Source organism: Crotalus tigris, unplaced genomic scaffold (genome assembly GCF_016545835.1).
Source record: "Crotalus tigris isolate CLP2741 ecotype Arizona unplaced genomic scaffold, ASM1654583v1 scf7180000021643.52994198:917841, whole genome shotgun sequence".
In the NCBI taxonomy this organism is placed as follows: domain Eukaryota; kingdom Metazoa; phylum Chordata; class Lepidosauria; order Squamata; family Viperidae; genus Crotalus; species Crotalus tigris.
In genome coordinates, this window is record NW_024098611.1 from 65,944 (window position 1) to 86,925 (window position 20,982).

At 44.2% G+C, this 20,982-nt stretch overlaps 1 protein-coding gene across 1 annotated transcript; it reads right to left on the minus strand.

The window, feature by feature from the left end:
• Nucleotides 1-7,222: 7,222 nt before the first annotated feature.
• Nucleotides 7,223-19,165, minus strand: DUSP15 (dual specificity phosphatase 15). Its single transcript, XM_039318910.1, has 7 exons — nucleotides 18,964-19,165; nucleotides 16,409-16,442; nucleotides 13,291-13,373; nucleotides 12,555-12,604; nucleotides 11,828-11,902; nucleotides 9,292-9,466; nucleotides 7,223-7,875 (listed from the first exon to the last, which is right to left on the minus strand). Exons 1-7 carry the CDS (start codon nucleotides 18,982-18,984, stop codon nucleotides 7,654-7,656), a joined length of 660 nt encoding a protein of 219 aa, XP_039174844.1. The 5' UTR covers nucleotides 18,985-19,165; the 3' UTR covers nucleotides 7,223-7,653.
• Between the last annotated feature and the right edge of the window lie 1,817 nt (nucleotides 19,166-20,982).

Consider the following 20,982-nt stretch of genomic DNA (forward strand, 5'->3'; position numbering starts at 1 on the left):
GATAGATGGGGAACTCATCACATTTGCAGATGACACCAAGCTGGCAGGAATAGCCAACACTCCCGAAGACAGACTTAGGATACAGGACGACCTGGACAGACTTGTACATTGGGCGCAATCTAACAAAATGAAATTCAATGGTGAAAAAAGTAAGGTTCTACATTTAGGCAAGAAAAACCAAATGCACAGGTATAGTACAGGGGGTACCTTGCTCAATGGTAGTAACTGTGAGAGGGACCTCGGAGTCCTAGTGGACAATCATTTAAATATGAGCCAGCCAAGTGTGGAAGCTGCCAAAAAAAGCCAACACAGTGCTGGGCTGCATCAACAGAGGGATGGAATCAAGATCACGTGAAGTGTTAATACCACGTTACAGTGCCTTGGTAAGGCCACACACTTGGAATGCTGCATCCAGTTTTGGTCACCACGATGTAAAAACAATGTTGAGACTCTAGAAAGAATGCAGAGAAGAGCAACAAAGATGATCAGGGGACATATGAAGAATGGCTGCAGAAATTGGGTAGATCTAGTTTAATGAAGAGAAGGGCTAGGGGTGATAGCAGTCTTCCAGTATCTCAGGGGCTGCCCCAAAGAAGAGGGAGTCAAGCTATTCTCCAAAGCGCCTGAAGGCAGGAGAAGAAGCAACAGATGGAAACTAATCAAGGAGAGAAGCAACCTGGAACTAAGGAGGAATTTCCTGACAGTGAGGACAATTAACCAGTGGAACAACTTGCATCCAGAAACTGAATGTTCCAACACTGGAAGTTTTTAAGAAGAGACATTTATTTGAAATGGTATAGGGTTTCCTGCCTAAGCAGGGGGTCAGACTAGAAGACCTCCAAGGTCCCTTCCAACTCTTCTCTTCTCTTCTCTTCTCTTCTCTTCTCTTCTCTTCTCTTCTCTTCTCTTCTCTTCTCTTCTCTAGAGCACCCGCAGGTTCCAAAGGCTCTTCCACTGGTTAATTGTTCATTGTTGCACTGGTAAATTCCTCCTTAATTCCAGGTTGCTTCTCTCTTTGATGAGTTTCCATCCGTTGCTTCTTGTCCTGCCTTCAGGCGCTTTGGAGAAGAGCTTGACTCCCTCTTCTTTGGGGCAGCCCCTGAGATACTGGACTGTTGCTATCATGCCACCCTTAGTCCTTTTCGTTAAGCGGGACAATCCCAATTCCAGGAACTTGAGGATTTAACAGAATAAGAGTTGGAAGGGACCTTGGAGGTCTTCTAGTCCAACCCCCTGCTCCAGCAGGAGACCCTATACCATTTCAGACAAATGGCCGTCCAATCCCCTCTTGAAAACCTCCAGTATTGAGGCACCCACAACTTCTGGTGGCAAGCAGTTCCGCTGATTGTTCTCACGGATAGGAAATTTCTCCATAGTTCCAGGTTGCTTCTCTCCTTGATGAGTTTCCCTCCGTTGCTTCTTGTCCTGCCTTCAGGCGCTTTGGAGAATAAGTTGACATCACCCCCCGCCCCGCCCTCTTTGTGGCTACCCTTCAAATATTGGAACATGGCTATCATGTCACCGCTGGTCCTCCTTTTCTTTACACTAGCCAAACCCAAATCCTGCAAAGGTTCTTCTCCTAGACGAGATCGCTCTCGCTCCCTCCCTCCCTCCCTCTCATCTATCCATCTTTGTCTCTCTCCCTCCCTATCTCTCTCTCTCCTCTCCCTCCCTCCCTCCCTCTCATCTATCCTTCTTTCTTTCTCTCTCCCTCCCTATCTCTCTCTCTCCTCTCCCTCCCTTTCCCTCTCATCTATCCATCTTTGTGTCTCTCCCTCCCTGTCTCTCTCTCCTCTCCCTCCCTCTCTCCCTCTCATCTATCCATCTTTCTCTCTCCCCCTCCCTATCTCTCCTCTCCCTCCCTCCCTCTCATCTATCCATCTTTGTCTCTCTCTCCCTCCCTCTCTCTCTCCTCTCCCTCCCTCATCTATCCACCTTTCTGTCTCTCTCTCCCTCCTATCTCTCTCCCTCCCTCTCCCTCTCATCTATCCATCTTTCTGTCTCTCTCCCTCCCTATCTCTCTCTCTCCTCTCCCTCTCTCCCTCTCATCTATCCATTTTTCTGTCTCCCTCCCTCTACTATCTATCTTCCATCTGTCTGTCTCTATCATCTATCGTCTATCTATATAGAGAGATAAGATAATTATCCATCCATATCTATCTATCTATCTATCTATCTATCTATCTATCTATCTATCTATCTATCTATCTATCTATCTATCTATCCATCCATCCATATCTCTCCTCTCCTCTCCACTCTCTTAGAAATCCTGATTGTTCTGCCTGGGGGGGCCTTCTGGGGGACACCCCATCTATGTGACCCCCCATCTATGTGTACCACCCTCTTATATTTGCCGACCCCCTCTGGCTAAAGCTCCTGGGGCTTCTTCGAGGGGCTGTGATGAAGCAGGCCACCCTGAGGGGGCTTCCGTTCACACGCTGTGTGAACGCCATCAAAGTGTGGAGGGCAGAGCTTCCAGCTTTCTTTGGCTCAGCTGGAGGGAAACCACGAAGGAAAATCCCCCCCCCCTTATAAAACCTGAGACTGCGTTTGTGCAAAACACTTCAACTCGGTTAAGCACTTTGGCGTGTTTGCCCCCTGCACCGAATTGTAAATTGATCAAGTGGGCTGGAGCGGGTTCGCTGTGAAATGTTACTCGAGGTTGATGGGAACCACTCAGGTTTTGGAGAAAGGGGCAAAGAGAAAGTGAAAGTGGCCTTTGTGCTTCGTAAAACAAAAACAAAAACAAAATCTCTTCTGGGTTTGTTTTGCTTTTTCTTAAAGATTAAAAAAAATCTTTTTATACGATGTAAAAAAGATGTTGAGACTCTAGAAAGAGTGCAGAGAAGGGCAACAAAGATGATCAGGGGACTGGAGGCTAAAACATATAAGGAACGGTTGCTGGAATTGGGTCTGTCTAGTTTAACGAAGAGAAGGACAAGGGGGGACATGATAGCAGTATTCCAATATCTCAGGGGCTGCCATAAAGAAGAGGGAATTAAGCTATTTTCCAAAGCACCTGAAGGCAGGACAAGAAGCAACTGGTGGAAACTAATCAAGGAGAGAAGCAACCTAGAACTAAGGAGAAACTTCCTGACAGTGAGAACAATTAATCAGTGGAACAGCCTGCCTCCAGAAGCAGTAAATGCTCCAACACTGGAAGTTTTTAAGAAGAGACTGGACAGCCACTTGTCCGAAATGGTGTAGGGTTTCCTGCCCGAGCAGGGGGTTGGACTAGATGACCTCCAAGGTCCCTTCCAACTTTACTAATATGAATATATGAACATATGAACTTATTTGATTTCTATTGCTACCCATCTCAGCAAACAATGTTGAGAGGCTCCGGTTTAACTTCCACATTATTATCGTTATCGTTATTAAAATGTATTGGTCTCCCAGCTCCAGTGGACTCTGAGAAGAGGTCGCTTTTTTTGGTGCAGTGGTGAAGGCAAGAGGCTAGAAAGTGTTGGTGGTGAGTTCTAGTCCCGCCTTAGTCACAAAAGCCGACTGGTTGACTTTGGGCCGGTCCCTCTCCCTCAGCCCAGCCCACCCCACAGGGTTGTTGTGGGGAAATACTGTAGGAGCAGGAAGGAATATTAGCTATGTTCAGTGCTTTCAGTTACTTATAAAGTAATAAAGGCAAGAAAAATTAAATTAAATTAAAATAAAATAAAAATATAATATAATATAAAATAAAAATAAGAATTAATAAAATAAAAATATAAAATAAAAATTAAAATAACATAATAAAATAAAAATTAATAAAATAAAAATAAAAATTAATAAAATAAAAATATAAAATAAAATAATAAAATAAAATAATAAAATAAAAAATAAAAAATAAAATAAAAATAAAATAAAAATAAAATAAATATATAATAAAATAAAAAATAAAATAAAAAATAATAAAATAAAAATATATAATAAAATAAGAAAATAAAATAAAAATATAAAATAACATAATAAAATAAAATAAATAATAAAATAAAATAAAATAATAAAATAAATAATAAAATAAAAATTAAAATAAAATAAAAAATAAAATATAATAAAATAAAATAAAAAGTAAAATAAAAATTAATAAAATAAAAATATATAATAAAATAATAAAATAAAAATTAATAAAATAAAAATATAAAATATAATATAAAATAAAATAAAAATTAATAAAATAAACATATAAAATAAAATAATAAAATAAAATAAATAAAATAAATAATAAAATAAAATAAAGTAAAATGTCTTGCAGGAACCAGGAAGTGTGTGTCTTCCATTGTGCTGCCTGATCCTTGGAATCTCACTCTCACCACAGATGAGTGTGACCCCCACCGTGCCAGACTTTCTCAAGGCTCTTAAGATGTGGTTGTGTTCTGGGACATGGGGGAGGGGAGGGGGACAATATCAGTTAAAACCCGTGAGATGGTTATTTTAATCCTTGTTTGATTTGTACCTTGGCTGTTGTGTGCGTTTACGTTGCTGTTTGTCTTGTGGTGAGCAACTATAGAAGCCAGTGTTCACTGAGAGGAATGGCCATGTAAATTGAACAAACACAATAGCAACTTTTATGGATATTTACTCCTCTATAGTCTTGCAATATAATGCATTGCTTATTTCCTTATATTTTAGATATATTTTAGGTAACTACTGATAAATTCAGTTTTATACTACTGCTAATGAACAAGCCAGAAAGAATAATAAATTTCCAAGATTGCCCAGACTCTGATAGATTGATTTAACGTTGCAAAGTTAAGCAAACCTTAATGAAAAATTCCAGAAACAGCTATAAAATGAAAATCCATGGTTAAAAAAAAGGAAATTCAGTGGTGAAAAAAATAAGATTCTACATTTAGGCAAGGAAAACCAGATGCACAGGTATAATAGGTGTTACCTGGCTCAATAGTAGTAACTGTGAGAGAGATAATACCACTTTAAAATGCCTTGGTAAGGCCGCACATGGAATCCTGCATCTAGTTTTGGTCACCATGATGTAAAAAAGATGCTGAGACTTTAGAACAGTGGTTCTCAACCTTTTTAATGCCGTGACCCCCCAACTGGTTGTAAGTCGAGGACTACTCAACTGGTGCAGCACCATTTGCAGACTGGGACTTTTGGCGGTCTCAGCAGGGCAGAGACAGCCTGGACAATTCCTATTGGCTTTGGAAAGCCAATAGAATTAGACTCTATTCAAGAGAGTCTATTCTATTGGCTTTCAAAAGCCAATAGAATAAAAGGGAGTAGCACAGCTAAGGAAAAGGGGGAAAAAAATGGCGGACTGCGTTGTTTGGCGACCCCCGTGAAATGGTCATTCAACCCCAAATGGGGTCCCAACCCATAGGTTGAGAACCACTGCTTTAGAAAGAGTACAGAGAAGAGCAACAAAGATGATCAGGGGACTGGAGGCTAAAACTTACAAGGAACGGTTGCTGGAATTGGGTATGTCTAGTTTAATGAAGAGAAGGACCAGGGGTGACATGATAGCACTATTTTAATATTTGAGGGGCTGCCCCAAAGAAGAGGGAGTCAAGCTATTCTCCAAAGCCCCTGAATGCAGGACAAGAAGCAACGGATGGAAACTGATCAAGGATAGAAGCAACCTAGAACTAAGGAGAAATTTCCTGACAGTGAGAACAATTAACCAGTGGAACAACCCGCTCCAGAAGCGATGAATGCTCCAACACTGGAAGTTTTCAAGAAGAGACTGGACAGCCATTTGTCTGAAGTGGTATAGGATTTCCTGGCTGAGTAGGGGGTTGGACTAGATGACCCCCAAGGTCCCTTCTAAATCTGCTATTCTGTTAAGCAGCCTTCCAATATTTGAGGGGTGCCACAGAGAAGAGGGGGTCGACCTGTTCTCCAAATTATCTGAAGGCCGGATAAGAAGCAACGGATGGAAACTAACCAAGGAGAGAAGCAACCTGGAATTAAGGAGAAATTTCTTGACACTGAGGACAATTAACCAGTGGAACAACCTGCCTCCAGAACTTGTGGGTGCTTCATCGCTGGAGGCTTTTAAGAAGAGATTGGACTGCCACTTGTCTTAAATCAGGGGTCTTCAAACTTGGCCACTTTAAGACTTGTGGCCTTCATCTCCCAGAATTCCCCATGGCTGGTTAGGGAATTCTGGGAGTTGAAGTCCACAAATCTTAAAGAGGCCAGTTTGGGAGACCCTTGCTGTAGAGAAACACCCATTATTGGTGTACCGTCTGGACAATGTTTTCAGCGTAAAAAAAAAAATCGCTGGTAAATTTGGGTTTGCTTCTCTTTTTTCATTAAAAACAGTTGGATCCTTTCTTTCCTGTCAAAGTTTTTCCAAGCTTGAGTGATCTTCAGATCCTCCACAAATTCTGGGGTTCCAGTTTGGGATAGGTAAAAATGCCATGGTAAATTTCCTACCAGTTGATTACGATAAGTTTGTTTTGCAACTTTAATCTTGTCTTTTTAAAATTATTATTCTTCCTGTTAATTATTTTGTCATTCATATAACATACGGATGACCGGACAATGATGTGCAAATAGATTTACTGGTTTAAAAATTTGGGGGGAGGGGCTGTTTTGCAAGGGGTGGGAACCAATATTGTCGTAATGTACTAATCAGTATTCAACTAGGGGGGATAATATTAGAATAGAACAGAGCTGGAAGGGACTATGGAGGTCTTCTAGTCCAGCCCCCTGCTCAAGCAGGAGATCCCATACCACAGTGATTCTCAACCTGTGGGTCGGGACCCCATTTGGGGTCGAACGACAATTTCACGGGGGTCACCAAACCACGCTGTCCGCCATTTTTTCCCTTTTCCCTACCTGTCTTACTCCCTCTTATTGGTGGCCACACCCACTTGGGGGTCACCACAACATGGGGAACTGTATTATGGGGTCACGGCATTAGAAAGGTTGAGAACCACTGCCATACCATTTCAGACAAGTGACTGTCCTGTCTCTTCTTAAAAACCTCCAGTGATGGAGTGCCTACGATTTCTGGTGGCAAGCTGTTCCACTGGTTAATTCAATCAATGAATCAATAAATCAGAATAGAGCTGGAAGGGACCTTGCGACAATCCATAATAATAATAATAATAATAATAATAATAATAATAATAATAATAATAATAATAATAATAATAATAATAATGTTGGAAGGGACCTGGGAGGTCTTCTAGTCCAGCCCCCTGCTCAAGCAGGAGAACCTATACCATTTCAGACAAGTGATTGCCCAGTCTCTTCTTAATATGTATATATGTTTGGCTTTTTTTTCCTTTTTAATGCACTTTTTAATGTTTTGCTTCGTTGTGTTTTTTTTTCCCCTTTGTTTGTTTTCATTTTAAAGTTGGAATTTTGTATTTTAACTTTTTTCAAATCAAATAGAAATAGTACATCCTAGGAATCATCCAGTTCATCATTTCTGGGGTGGTTTGAGTTGAAAATCCTTCCCGTGGGAATTTGGGGGTGTCACAGTCCCACGGTTGCGATAGGCAATCGGAGCAGCAGAACTTTGCTTGGCGCTGCCAATGTTTTCCAGTTCCTCCTCGCCAGCTCTGCCCGGGCCTTTCTCTTCCTTCTTGGGGATGCCAACGGACGAGATCGGCCTGGCCTGGGTCCTGCTTTTCCTAGCCCATCGTGGGAATCTCCTTGCGTTTTCCCAAAAGTTTTGGAAAAGTTTCATTTGAGACAGCTGGGCAAGCAAGAAAAGGTCTCTTTCACCCGTATCAGAAGGGAATCCATCTGTTTGACCCCGGGGCCAGTGGCCGCAGGACCCAGGTCTGCCCACGTCTGTTTGGGGCTGGGCAGCTCCTGTTTTCGGCCAGATGACAGAAGTCCTCGGACAGCTTCGTGGTCATTGAAAGGGGTCCCTCGGTGGCATTGCTGAAGCTTCCGGCGGATCTGGCAAGGAGACACAAGGCAACAGATGAGAGTTGGGGAAAATCCTGGCTACAGGGTGGAACCGGGACTTTCCGATTTCTGTTTATAGAGTGCAAATTCTAAATCTGGCTTTAAGCCAGTGGTTCTCAACCTGTGGGTCAGGACCCCATTTGGGGTCGAACGACCATTTCATGGGAGTCGCCAAACAACGCAGTCTGCCATTTTCCCCCCTTTTCCTTAGCTGTGCTACTCCCTTTTATTCTATTGGCTTTTGAAAGCCAATAGAAGAGACTCTCTTGAATAGAGTCTCATTCTATTGGCTTTCCAAAGCCAATAGGAATTGTCCAGGCTGTCTCTGCCCTGCTGAGCCCTCCAAAAGTCCCATTCTGCAAACGGTGCTGCACCACTTGAGTAGTCTTCGACTTACGACCGGTTGGGGGTCGCGGCATTAAAAAGGTTGAGAACCACTGCTTTAAGCAGTCCTTCCCAACGAGTTTCTACCTTTGATAGCAGAGAATGGGACAGCCTCATTGGAGATTAGAGGTGGACATCAACTCCCAGAATTCCCCAGCCAGCGTGCTCTAAGGTGGGTGGACCTCAACTCCCAGAATTCCCCAGCCAGTGTGATTTAAGATGGGAGGATTTCAACTCCCAGAATTTCCCAGCCAGCGTGATTTAAGGTGGGTGGGCTTCAACTCCCAGAATTCCCCAGCCAGCATGATTTAAGGTGGGTGGGCTTCAACTCCCAGAATTCCCCAGCCAGCGTGCTTTAAATGGGGTGGACTTCAATTCCCAGGCACTGAAAAATGTGATTTAGGATCCTCGTGCAAACTCCTTTTGCGATCTTCTGACAACCTGCATTCACTTAACAACCGTGTTAGTACCTTATCGACTGCAGTGATTCGCTGAACAACGATGGTCAGAAAAGTTGTAAAATGGAGCGAAACTCGCTCCACCAATGTCTCGCTTAGCAACAGAAATTTTGAGCTCAGTTGTGGGGGTTAATTTGAAGGCTACCTGTAACTCACATTTACGACCGTTACAGCATCCTCCAGGGTCACATGATCAAAATTCAGACGTGTGGCAACTGGCTTGTATTTATGACAGTGGTAGTGTCCTGGTGGGGGTCACTTGATCCCCTTTTTGCGAACTTCCGACCGGCAATGGTCAACGGGGGAAGCCAGATTCACTTAACAACTGCATGATTCGCTTAACAACTGCATGATTCGCTTAACAACGGTGTGATTCGCTTAACAACAGCATGATTCGCTTAACAACGGCATGATTCGCATAACAACCTCCCCACATATGGTAAAACGGAGTGATTCCCTTTACAAGAGCGTTGCTTAGCAATGGATGATCCTGTTGCCATTGTCGCAAGTTGAGGACTGCCTACACCATCACAAGGCCACAGATGGGGACCGTCTCATTCCTCACCTTCTGTATGGACCTGCTACGTCCGAACTCCTCCAGCTGCTGACGAAAACCCAGGTTGGGGTTGGCCACGGGCCTCACGGCCTTGACCGCTTCGAGTGCCTCAAGCCAGCCCAATGGCGTCACCGCCATGAGGTAGGCCAGGATGATGGTGGTACTGCGGGAGATCCCAGCTAGGCTGGAAGGCGTGAAGAACAGGATTAGAACCCAGAACCCTTTGGGCCACTCTCCCTCAGCTTCCGTGCACCCCAAAAGTCTATTGGTTGTCAGGAATATTTTCTAGGGTGTTCCCACTTTGCATTGGTTGATGTTGGCTTTGTGTCATGTGTCAACTTGGTTATGTTGGTTTGTAAATCACAGTTTATGGGTTAGTGGAAAGGGTGAACCCAGCCATGGGGATCACGGTTTTAATATTAAGTATGAACATGGCTACTTTGGTTCATCAATCGTGGCTTATACCGGGGTAGGCAACCTTGGGTCTTTTATGACTGGTGGACTTCAACTCCCAGAATTCCTGAGCCAGCCATGCTGAGGGGAAAGGGAGAGGTTTCCATGCTGAACCATGCTGGCTCAGGAATTCTGGGAATTGAAGTCCACAAGTCATGAAGGGGCCATAGTTCTCCCATGCTGGCTCAGGAATTCTGGGAGTTGAAGTCCACCAGTCATAAAAGAGCCAAGGTTGCCTACCCCTGGCTTATACCTTAGTAGCCAGCGTGTGAACACAGCCTTCTGGATTATGGCTAGTGTCAAGTGTATATATGTATGGCCACCTTGGCTTACACATCATGTTTTATAGGTTAGCATAAAGTCTGAACCCAGCCACCTAGATCATGGTTTAGTGATTACATACACTTTGGTATGTAAATCATGCTTAGTACAAAAAATTAGGCCAACCATCTCGGTTTGTAAATCAGGGCTTACTGGTTAATGTGCACCTAACAGTATGGATTATGACCTATTATTAAGTGTGAACACAGCTATCTGAATTCATCAATCATGGTTAATAGCTTAGCATAAACTCCGAAGTCACCTATCTAGATTATGACTTAGTGATTACATGCACTTTGATATGTAAATCAGGGCTTAGAACAAAGAATAAAGGCATGGCTTATAAGGAAGGGAGATGTGTGATAGGAAAGGAAGAAAGAAAGAAAGAAAGAAAGAAAGAAAGAAAGAAAGAAAGAGGGAGGGAGGGAGGGAGGGAGGGAGGGTGGAAAGGAGGAAGAGAGAGAAAGAAAGAAAAGGAGGGAGGGAGGGAGGAAAGGTGGGAGGAAGGAAGGGAGAGAAAGAAAGAAAGAAAGAAAGAAAGAGGGAGGGAGGAAGGAAGGAAGGGTGGGAGGAAGGAAGAAAGGGAGAGAAAGAAAGAAAGAAAGAGAAAGACAGAAAGAAAAAGAAAGAAAGAAAGAAAGAAAGAAAGAAAGAAAGAAAGAAAGAAAGAAAGAAAGAAAGAGGGAGGGAGGAAGGGTGGGAGGAAGGAAGAAAGAAAGAGAGAATGAAAGAAAGAAAAAAGAAAGAAAGAGAAAGAAAGGAATGAAGAAAGAAAGAGGGAGAGAGGGTGGGAGGAAGAAAGAAAGAAAGAAAGAAAGAAAGAGGAAGGGAGAGAGAGTGGGGGAAAGAAAGAAAGACAGAAAGAAAGAAAGAAAGAAAGAAAGAAAGAAAGAAAGAAAGAAAGAAAGAAAGAGGGAGGGAGGAAGGGAGGGTGGAAGGGAGGAAGAGAGAAAGAAAGAAAGAAAAAGAAAGAAAGAAAAAGAAAGAAAGAGAGAAAGAAAGAAAGAAAGAAAGAAAGAAAGAAAGAGGGAGGGAGGGAGGGAGGGAGGGACGGAGAGCTGAAGGAAGGAAAGGTGGAAGGAAGGAAGGGAGAGAAAGAAGGAAAGAAAGAAAAAGAAAGAAAGAGAAAGAAAGAAAGAAAGAAAGAAAGAAAGAAAGAAAGGGAGGGAGGAAGGAAGGGAGAGAAAGAAAGAAAGAGAAAGACAGAAAAAGAAAGAAAGAAAGAGGAAGGGAGGGAGGGTGAGAGGAAGGAAGGAAAATGAAAGAAAGAAAAAAGAAAGAGAAAGAAAGTAATGAAGAAAGAAAGAAAGAAAGAAAGAAAGAAAGAAAGAAAGAAAGAAAGAAAGAAAGAAAGCTTAGCTCAAACACCATAGTTTATATTTTACCATAGAGTCTGAACCCACCCGTCTTTATTACGGCTTTGTAATTACACCCATTTTGGTAGTAAATCATGGCTTGGTACAAAGAATAAAGCCAGCTATCTAAGTTTGTCGACCGCAGCTGATGGTTTAGCCTGAAGGGCAAACTTATTTGGGCTTCTTCCGTAAACCTTAATAAAACCATGGCTTAGCATTTAGCGTAGTATTTCTCAACCTGGGCAACTTTACGACTGGTGGACTTCAACTCCCAGGATTCTGGGAGTTGAAGTCCGTCCGTCTTAACAGTTGAGAGCCCCTGTTTTAGCCTATTGGAGGAATCCATCTTGTGGGTCCCAGATCTTTTCTGCCCCCCCAACCCCCAGGCACCCCCACCCCCCAATTCTTCTACCTACCAATGAACAAGGCAGTTCCCCCCTTGCAGCCGGCAAGAGTGGATGAACTGGATGCATTTCTTAAAATGCTTCTTGCTGCAAAGGGAGAGAATCGGAAGGATTTTAAGAGGTTTATGAAACTTCAAAAGAAAACTCAGGCTACAGGTAGGTCCTCGGCTTACAACATTTCGTTTAGCGACCGTTCAAAGTTACCATGGCACTGCAAAAAGGGACTTAGGACCGCTTTTCACACTTAACAACCGTCACAGTATTCCCCTATTCCAGTGATGGCGAACCTTTGAGAGACCGAGTGCCCAAACTGCAACCCAAAACCCACTTATGCATCATCCGGTGCTGGGTGGGTGTGGCCCATTGGGTGGGCGTGGCTGCGGTGGTAATGGCAGAGTGGGTGGGACTAAAAAGTTCAATCAATCAATTCCAACTTTGCGAGATCTTTTTTTTTCCCGCGAGAAGTTGAAATTGACTGATTGAATCTTTTTTTTTTTTTTTTTTTGCACATGGCAGCGGAGGCCTAAAGTGAAAAGGTTTTATAAAGCCCAGCTGAAGGCCTAGGATTGGGGCGACGGCGCGCGTGCCCACAGAGAGAGCTCTGTGTGCCACCTCTGGCACCCGTGCCATAGATTCGCCACCACTGCCCTCTGGTCAGGTGGTCCTTTGGGACAACCAGCACCCGGATGGCTGAGAATCTCCATCGACATTTAGCCTGAATAAATACATAAATACTTACATGTTGGCCTCAGATGTGTCTGGCAGAACAATTAGAAGATAAGTGATTCCCTGGAAAAGAATATGAAGACAGTTGAGGAACATCTCCAGAACCTGAGGTCAACTTCTGGAGTCCTACAGCTTCTTGCTTTGAGAGCCTTTATGGGTAAGTCTGACTTCAGGATTATCCTGGATTATCTCTAGCTAGAAACTAGTGTGGGATGATGGGAAGAACGAGTCCATCAGAGAGAGGCGTCATGAGCATTGAAGATAATCCCAACTCCTTTTTAGGTTCTCCACAGCTTGCTAAAGGGAGATGAATAGAATAGAATAGAACAGAATAGAATAGAACAGAATAAATACAGAATAGAATAGAATAGAATAGAATAGAATAGAATAGAATAGAATAGAATAGAATAGAATAGAATAGAATAGAATAGAATAGAATATGGAATGGGGAATAGAGTAGAGTAGAGTAGAGTAGAGTAGAGTAGAGTAGAGTAGAGTAGAGTAAAATATGGAATGGGGAATAGAATAGAGTAGAATATGGAATGGGGAATAGAATAGAATAGAATAGAATAGAATAGAGGAGACGAGAGGAGAGGAGAGGAGAGAGGAGACGAGAGGAGAGGAGAGAAGAGAGGAGAGGAGAGAAGAGAGGAGAGGAGAGAAGAGAAGAGAAGAGAAGAGAAGAGAAGAGAAGAGAAGAGAAGAGAAGAGAAGAGAAGAGAAGAGAAAATATGGAATAGACCCCATACCGGAATGAAGGGCTGGGGAGACTCGTGGATAGAGATCACGTGAGTGATATCATTCTTGCTCAGCTGATCCAGGTCTTTGGCATCTAGGAGAGAAGGGGGAGGAACACAGAGCGATTGTTAGAGACGTCCTCCGTTCTGCGCAGATGTTCTCAGCCCACGTTTTGCAGAAACGCTGACACAGTGTGTCACATGCACACAGAGGCCTGACCTCTGTGCCAAATGCTTAACCCACGGTGAGGTCCTGAAGCAGCCAGCCTGGGGTGTTGGGCCATAAATAAATACAAATTATTAATTACTTTCTTCGAGAAATCCTAATTCCAAGCACCGGACATAATTTGAAATAGCAGAAATTAGTCGGCTGGCTAATTTCTAGCATCTGCTGGATCAAAGCTGGAAACTAGTCAAGGAGAGAAGCAACCTGGAACTTCCTGACATTGAGAACAATTAACCAGCGGAACAACCTGCCTCCAGAAGTTGTGGGTCCTCCAACCCTGGAAGTTTTTAAGAAGAGCTATTTGTCTGAAATGGTATAGGGTTTCCTGCCTGAGCAGGGGGTTGGACTAGATGACCTCCAAGGTCCTTTCCAGCTTTTATTATTATTATTATTTTGGATCATCGCACAGTCAGCCAGATGTTCAGACTGGATTTGGCATTTTGTCTACCTATCGAGTCCTTACCCAGGACCTGGGATAGGCAGATGTGGATGTTTGATGGTATTACAGATATCGTCGCAGGATGGAAGCAGTTCCTAATAAGGCTGCCTTTTGCAATTGACTAATAGCGAATTTGTCAATGCCAATGGTGTTCAAGTGGTGCTCCAGTTGTTTTGGTTTTGTTTTGTTTTGTTTTGTTGTTGTTGTTGTTGTTGTTGTTATTATTATTATTATTATTATTATTATTATTATTATTATTATTATTATTATTATTGCTGTTCTTTATTTATTCCAGCTGTGGGCTCATTTTCCAGAGCCTTAGAGGCATGTTTTTCCGCTTTGCAATTCGGCCTCTGGGACTCTCTTCATGAAACCCCCCCCCCCAAAATTACAGGTAGGCCTTACGAGACTTCGCTTAGTGACCGTTGGAAGTCAGAACGGGACTGGAAAAAAATGCTGCGCCCTCCCCTGGGGTTTTCAAAGCGGTGTGTGTGAGTGTGTGTGTGTCTGTGTGTGTCTGTGTGTGGTTGTATAGGATGTTTTTTGAGGAGTTCTTAGAAGGCCAGATGGGAGAGTGCCCGGATCCTTTTTCAGGCACGGCCGAACAGCTGGCAGTGACCCACTTGGGTAACGTTCCCCCCCCCCCCGCCGCCCATGCCCACACACCCATAATGCACAGCCAGCAGTGTTCCTTCCGGAGCTGGTGCTGAGGCCAACAGAACTGGACACTGGACAGTATCTGAGCACCAGGGAAGGATTGTTGCATTCAGTTACTTCCGCGTAGACTGCGGAAAGGGCTTCAGGGATGGGGTTGTGCTTCCTGACACACAGACACACAGACACACACACACACACACACACTCTCTCTCTCTCTCTCTCTCTCTCTCTCTCACACACACACACACACACACACACACACACACACACTATCATTTTACTCCTGGCCACAGCTCCAGGCACTGATTTATTGATTTGATTTTTTTTTAAAAAAATCCTGTCCTTATTTTGTTTATAAATAACTCAAGGAGACGCGCATGAGCTAATATTCCTTTCTCCTCCTGTTTTGTCCCAAACAACAGCCCTGTAGGGTGGGCTGAGCGAGAACGATTGGCCCAAAATCACCTAGCTGGCTTCCATGGCTAAGGTGGAACTAGAACTCACAGTCTCCTAGGAATTGGGCCAAAGTCACCCAGCTGGCTTTCTTTTCTTTTTTTCCCTTCCCTTTCCCTTTCCTTTCCTTTCTCTCCCTCTCCTTCCTTCCTTCCTTTCTTCCTTTCTTTTTTCTTTCTTTCTCTTCCTTCCTCCCATCCTTCCTTCCTCCCTCCCTCCCTTCCTCTTTTTCTTTCTTTCTTTCTCTCCCTTCCTTCCTCCCTCCCTCCTTCTTTCTTTCTTTCTTTCTCTCCCTCCTCCCTTCCTCCCTTCCTCCCTCCCTCCCTTTCTTTCTTTCTCTTTCTTTCTCGCTCTCTGTTCCTTCCTTCCTCCTATCCTCCCTCCCTCCCTCCCTCTTTCTTTCTTTCTTTCTTTCTTTCTTTCTTTTTCTCTTCCTTCCTTCCTCCCACCCTTCCTCCCTCCCTCCCTTTCTTTCTTTCTTTCTCTCTCTCTTCCTTCCTTCCTCCCATCCTTCCTTCCTCCCTTTCTTTCTTTCTTTCTTTCTTTCTTTCTTCCTTCCTTTCTTTCTTTCTTTCTTTTCTTTCTTTCTCTTCCTTCCTCCCACCCACCCTTCCTCCCTCCCTCCCTCCTCCTCCTCCTCCCCTTCCTTCCTTCCTTCCTTCCTTCCTTCCTTCCTTCCTTCCTTCCTTTCTTTCTTTCTTTCTTTCTTTCTTTCTTTCTTTCTTTCTTTCTTTCTTTCTTTCTTTCTTTCTTTCTTACCTTTATTATTTTTACAAATAATTTGAGACCACAAATACATCCAACTCACCTTTCTCCTCCTATTTTCCTCCCCACCACAACCCTGTAAGGGGTTGGACTGAGAGAGGGGGGAGGGAGGGAGGGAGGGAGGGAGGGAGGGAGAGGGAGAGAGAGAGGGAGGAGAGGGAGAGGGAGGGAGGGAGGGAGGGAGGGGGAGGAGAGAGAGAGAGGGAGGGAGGGAGGGAGAGAGAGGGAGGGAGGGAGAGAGAGGGAGGGAGGGAGGGAGGGGGAGGGAGAGAGAGAGGGAGGGAGAGAGAGAGAGAGGGAGGGAGGGAGGGAGGGAGAGAAAGAGAGAGAGAGAGAGAGAAGGACTGGCCCAAAGTCACCCACCCGGCTTTCCTGCCTAAGGCGGGACTAGAACTCCTCACCTCCTGGTTTCCGGCCTGCCTGCTGCCTTCCTCACTGGAACAAACCATCCACTTGCAGGGGGATCCGCCCAGGTGAAGCAGACCTATTTGCCAGCTGGGGGTGCTTTCAACTTGCCCAATCTGGGAAGATGCCAATCACCCACCCCAGCTTGATTCACCACCTCTCTGGCAAGTTCATGCTTCACTTACCTACGATGTTCCCAAGAAAGAGACCGGGAAGAATCTGTAAGAATTTTTTAAAAAATGTATTAGTATACATACTTTTTTATGATTCACACAACAGACTGGCCTGGTCTACAGGGGGAAATCAAACAGATCATGATTCATTGCTTCTCCCAAAGCCAACCCTCGGGCATCGCATTAAATCTGAATATAATTTATTTCTTCATGCCATATGAAGCCCCTGTTTCTGCTGGCTAAAACTCCAGGTTAGGGTTTAACCCAGGGGTCTTCCAACTTGGCCCTTTGATGACTGGTGGACTTCAACTCCCAGAATTCCTCAGCCAGGCACGCTGCGACTGTCGTAAATACGAGTCAGTTGCCAAGCAGCTGAATTTTGATCATGTGGCCCTGGGCAGGCTGCAACGTTTGTAAGTGTGAAAAATGGGTCATAAGTCACTTTTTAAATGCTGTTGTAACTTTGAATGGTCACAAGAATAGAATAGAATAGAATAGAATAGAATAGAATAGAATAGAATAGAAAATGGAATGGAATGGAATGGAATGGAATAGATTAGAATAGAATAGAATAGAATAGAATAGAATAGAATAGAATAGAATAGAATAGAATAGAATAGAATAGAATCAGAATAGAATAGAATAGAATCAGAACAGAATCAGAATAGAATAGAATAGAATAGAATAGAATAGAATAGAATAGAATAGAATAGAATAGAATAGAATAGAATAGAAAATATGGAATGGAATGGAATAGAATAGAATAGAATAGAATAGAATAGAATAGAATAGAATAGAATAGAATATGGAATGGAATGGAATGGAATATGGAATGGGATGGGATGGGATGGGATGGAATAGAATGGAATAAAAATATAGAATAGAATGGAATGGAATGGAATAGAATGGAATGGAACAGAACAGAACAGAACAGAACAGAATAGAATATGGAATGGAATGGAATATGGAATGGGATGGAATGGAATAAGGAATGGGATGGGATGGGATGGAATGGAATAGAATAAAAATATGGAATGGAACGGAACGGAACGGAACGGAGCAGAACAGAATAGAATATGGAATGGAATGGAATGGAATATGGAATGGAATGGAATGGAATGGAATATGGAATATGGAATGGGATGGAGATGGAATGGAATGGAATAGAATAGAATAGAATAAAAATATGGAATGGAATGGAACGGAACAGAACGGAACAGAACAGAATAGAATAGAATATGGAATGGAATATGGAATGGAATGGAATATGGAATGGAATGGAATATGGGATGGAATGGAATGGAATAGAACAGAACAGAATAGGAAATAAGACTAGACTAGACTAGAAGCTGGAAGAGACCTTGGAGGTCTTCTAGTCTAGCCCCCAAGTCAAGGACTACTTGTAATTTATTTCTGCAGGCCTAAGATATTACATGTGTTGGTTAAAACCCCAGCTTAGGGTTTAATGCCTCACGCAAAGCCAGACAACGAGGAAGAAGTGGGGGAAAAAAAATCAACAAATTTCAGAGTGACAGTTCAAAGCCACCTAGCTCATTTTTTTTCATGCCCGAGGCAGGATTAGCACTCGCATCTCTTGGTTTCTGCTCCAGAACATTTCCTGTGACACCCACAAGTATCTCACAAGAGACACCCCCAAGTGTCTCACAACACACAACACCCCACCAAGGTGAGCCAGCCCTGCGACTTTATATCACAGTACTCAAAGAAAGTTGACAACACAAGAACTACTCTTGAAGCTAGAGAAACAACCCCAATCCATAAAATATATCTACTACTACTACTACTACTACTACTACTACTACTACTACTACTATTAATAATAATAATAATAATAATAATATTAATAATCCCAGGTCCTGGGTAAGGACTCGATAGGTAAACAAAATGCCAAATCCAGTCTGAACATCTGGCTGACTGTGCGATGACCCATAATAATAATAATAATAATAATAATAATAATAATAGTAATAGTAATAATAATAATAAGTTGGTACCTTGGAGGTCATCTAGTCCAACCCCCTGTTCAGGCAGGAAACCCTATACCAGTGGTTCTCAACCTTCCTAATGCCGCGACCCTTTAATACAGTTGCTCATGTTGTGGTGACCCCCAACCATAAAATTATTTTCATTGCTACTTCATAACTGTAATTTTGCTACTGTTTTGAATCGTAATGTAAATATCTGATATGCAGGGTGTATTTTCATTGTTAGGAATTGAACATAGTTAAAGCATAGTGATTAATCACAAAAACAATACACCATGTCAGACAAAGGGCTGTCCAGTCTCTTCTTAAAAACTTCCAGTGTTGGAGCATTCACCGCTTCTGGAGGCAGGTAGTTCCACTGGTTATTTGTTCTGCCGGTCAGGAATTTTCTCCTTTCTAGATATCATTTGGGGAAGGGGCATTTTTAACCTGCTTTGTCCTTCCCCTTCCCATTTTAAGTCGCTTTGAATGTAGGATGTCGAAACTTCCTGAAGATATTATATATATATATATAAATTAAATTAAAAAGTGGTGGTGGTGGGGGGAGAATGGATTCCGTACCTTATTCATGCTGTTGCCCATGATCCTTCAAAGTCACCTTAGCTGCAGCTTGCAAGGCAGAGCGAATATCCTGGACACGGTTTCCCCCTCTTTGTCCAAACGTCCAGCCGATGGCTGCTTCCCTGGGCAAGCTCTGGGTCAAGATTTACACCCCCAGGCTTGCGGCTCTCGTTCCCGTCCTTGGCCCGTCCCCCAAAAAAGAGCAATTCCTTCCCCCCCCCCCCAGCGACAGCTGCGTATTTCGTGGTAGGGAATCAATCGGCAGAGGCCTTGCGTTGCACAGTCATTTTCCCCTCCTCCGAGAAAAGCTTATTTCCTCCTATCAAAATGCCTTTTCGAAGGGTTGGCAGGCCAGAGGAAGACCCCCACCTCCCTGAAAAGGAGGGGGGAGGGAGAGAGAGAGCACCCTGGCCTGGTTGCGTGGCTATGACAAGTGCACAACGCAAATGCTTTGTGTGCAAGAGAATGCATTCTTTCTTCTCCCATGGAAAGCAGCTGTGTCTTCTTGGTATCGCGCCTTGGCACCTGGCCCGGGGTGGATGGGTGGGGGGAACGGACCCCAGGATAGCCGGTATTCGCAAAACAAAGCCCACCCCCTCCACCCCAGTTCTGGGAGCCCCCCCCCAGACTTTGGAGGAGAGTGGGGTTTCTGGGCAAGCATTGGTACCACGGGTGAAACGGACTGGCCCAGAGCGAGCAGCGGCAAGGGGAAAGCAGGGGGGTGGGGGTCCTTCTGGGGCTGAATACGGAGAGTAATTCCTAGAAGCGTGGGGGGGGGGAGGAGGAAGGGAGGGAGAACTGGGGAATGCAATGTTCCCAAGCCGCTGGAATGTGCCAAGCTGGCACTGCCTGCGGGAAGTGATTGAGTCCTCGGAGGTCACCTGCTCAAAATAGACCCTGCGGGATCAAGGCCACCTTGCCCCAGGGTGATTTGGGGGGGGGGGATATTGAGGAAGAAGGAGTTCCCTTGCAGCCACTGGGATCTGTTGGGCAATAGGAAGAAGAATAAACCAATAGAGTTGGAAGGGAGCTTGGAGGTCATCTAGTCCAACCCCCTGCTCAGGCAGGAAACCCTATACCATTTCGGACAAATGGCTGTCCAGTCTCTTCTTAAAAACTTCCAGTGTTGGAGCATTCCCCGCTTCTGGAGGCAGGTTGTTCCACGGGTTAATTGTTCTAACTGTCAGGAAGTTTCTCCTTAGTTCCAGGTTGCTTCTCTCCTTGGTTAGTTCCCATCCATTCCTTCTTGTCCTGCCTTCAGGTGCTTTGGAGAATAGAATGGAATGGAATGGAATAGAATAGAATAGAATAGAATAGAATAGAATAATAGTTGGAAGGGAGGTCATCTAGTCCAACCCCCTGCTCAGGCAGGAAACTCTATACTATTTTGGACAAATGGCTGTCCAGTCTCTTCTTAAAAACTTCCAGTGTTGGAGCATTTACTGCTTCTGGAGGCAGGTTGTTCCACGTTAATTGTTCTCACTGTCAGGAAGTTTCTCCTTAGTTCCAGGTTGCTTCTCTCCTTGATGAGTTTCCATCCGTTGCTTCTTGTCCTACATTCAGGCGCTTTGGAGGATAGCTTGACTCCCTCTTCTTTGGGGCAGCCCCTGAGATAGTGGAAGGCTACTATCATGTCCCCCCTCGACCTTCTCTTCCTTAAACTAGACATCCCCAATTCCAGCAACCCTTCTTCATATGTTTTAGCCTCCAGACCTCTAATCATCTTTGTTGCTCTTCTCTGTATCCCAAACCTGGGCTTCCCACGGGAACCCTGCAGAGTCCCATCCAGAGGAACCCAGAGCCCCACTTTTGAGGGGGGGGTCTCCCTCCCTCCGCTTTCCTCCCACGGATCTTTTCCAGCCCGCGCAGCGCAAGAGGCGCCTCGGGGGTCGCAACTGCGGAACAGGTCGTGGAGGGGGGGGGAAGGAGGGAATTGCAAGATCCCCGGGGGGGGGGCGTCCGGGGATCGCAGCTTGGATGCCCGGCCACGGCGGAGCGTTACTCCCGAGGAGGCAGAAG

Bases quoted from the DNA above. Each gene is read 5' to 3' on its own strand.
- DUSP15 (XM_039318910.1), bottom strand. From the start codon at position 18,984: ATGGGCAACAGCATGAATAAG. The intron at 12,605-13,290 runs GTATGGGGTCTA...ATTCTTTTCCAG, and splicing joins CTCCCCAGCCCTTCATTCCG to GGAATCACTTATCTTCTAAT. The intron at 9,467-11,827 runs GTAGGTAGAAGA...CACGCCTTCCAG, and splicing joins GGGAACTGCCTTGTTCATTG to CCTAGCTGGGATCTCCCGCA.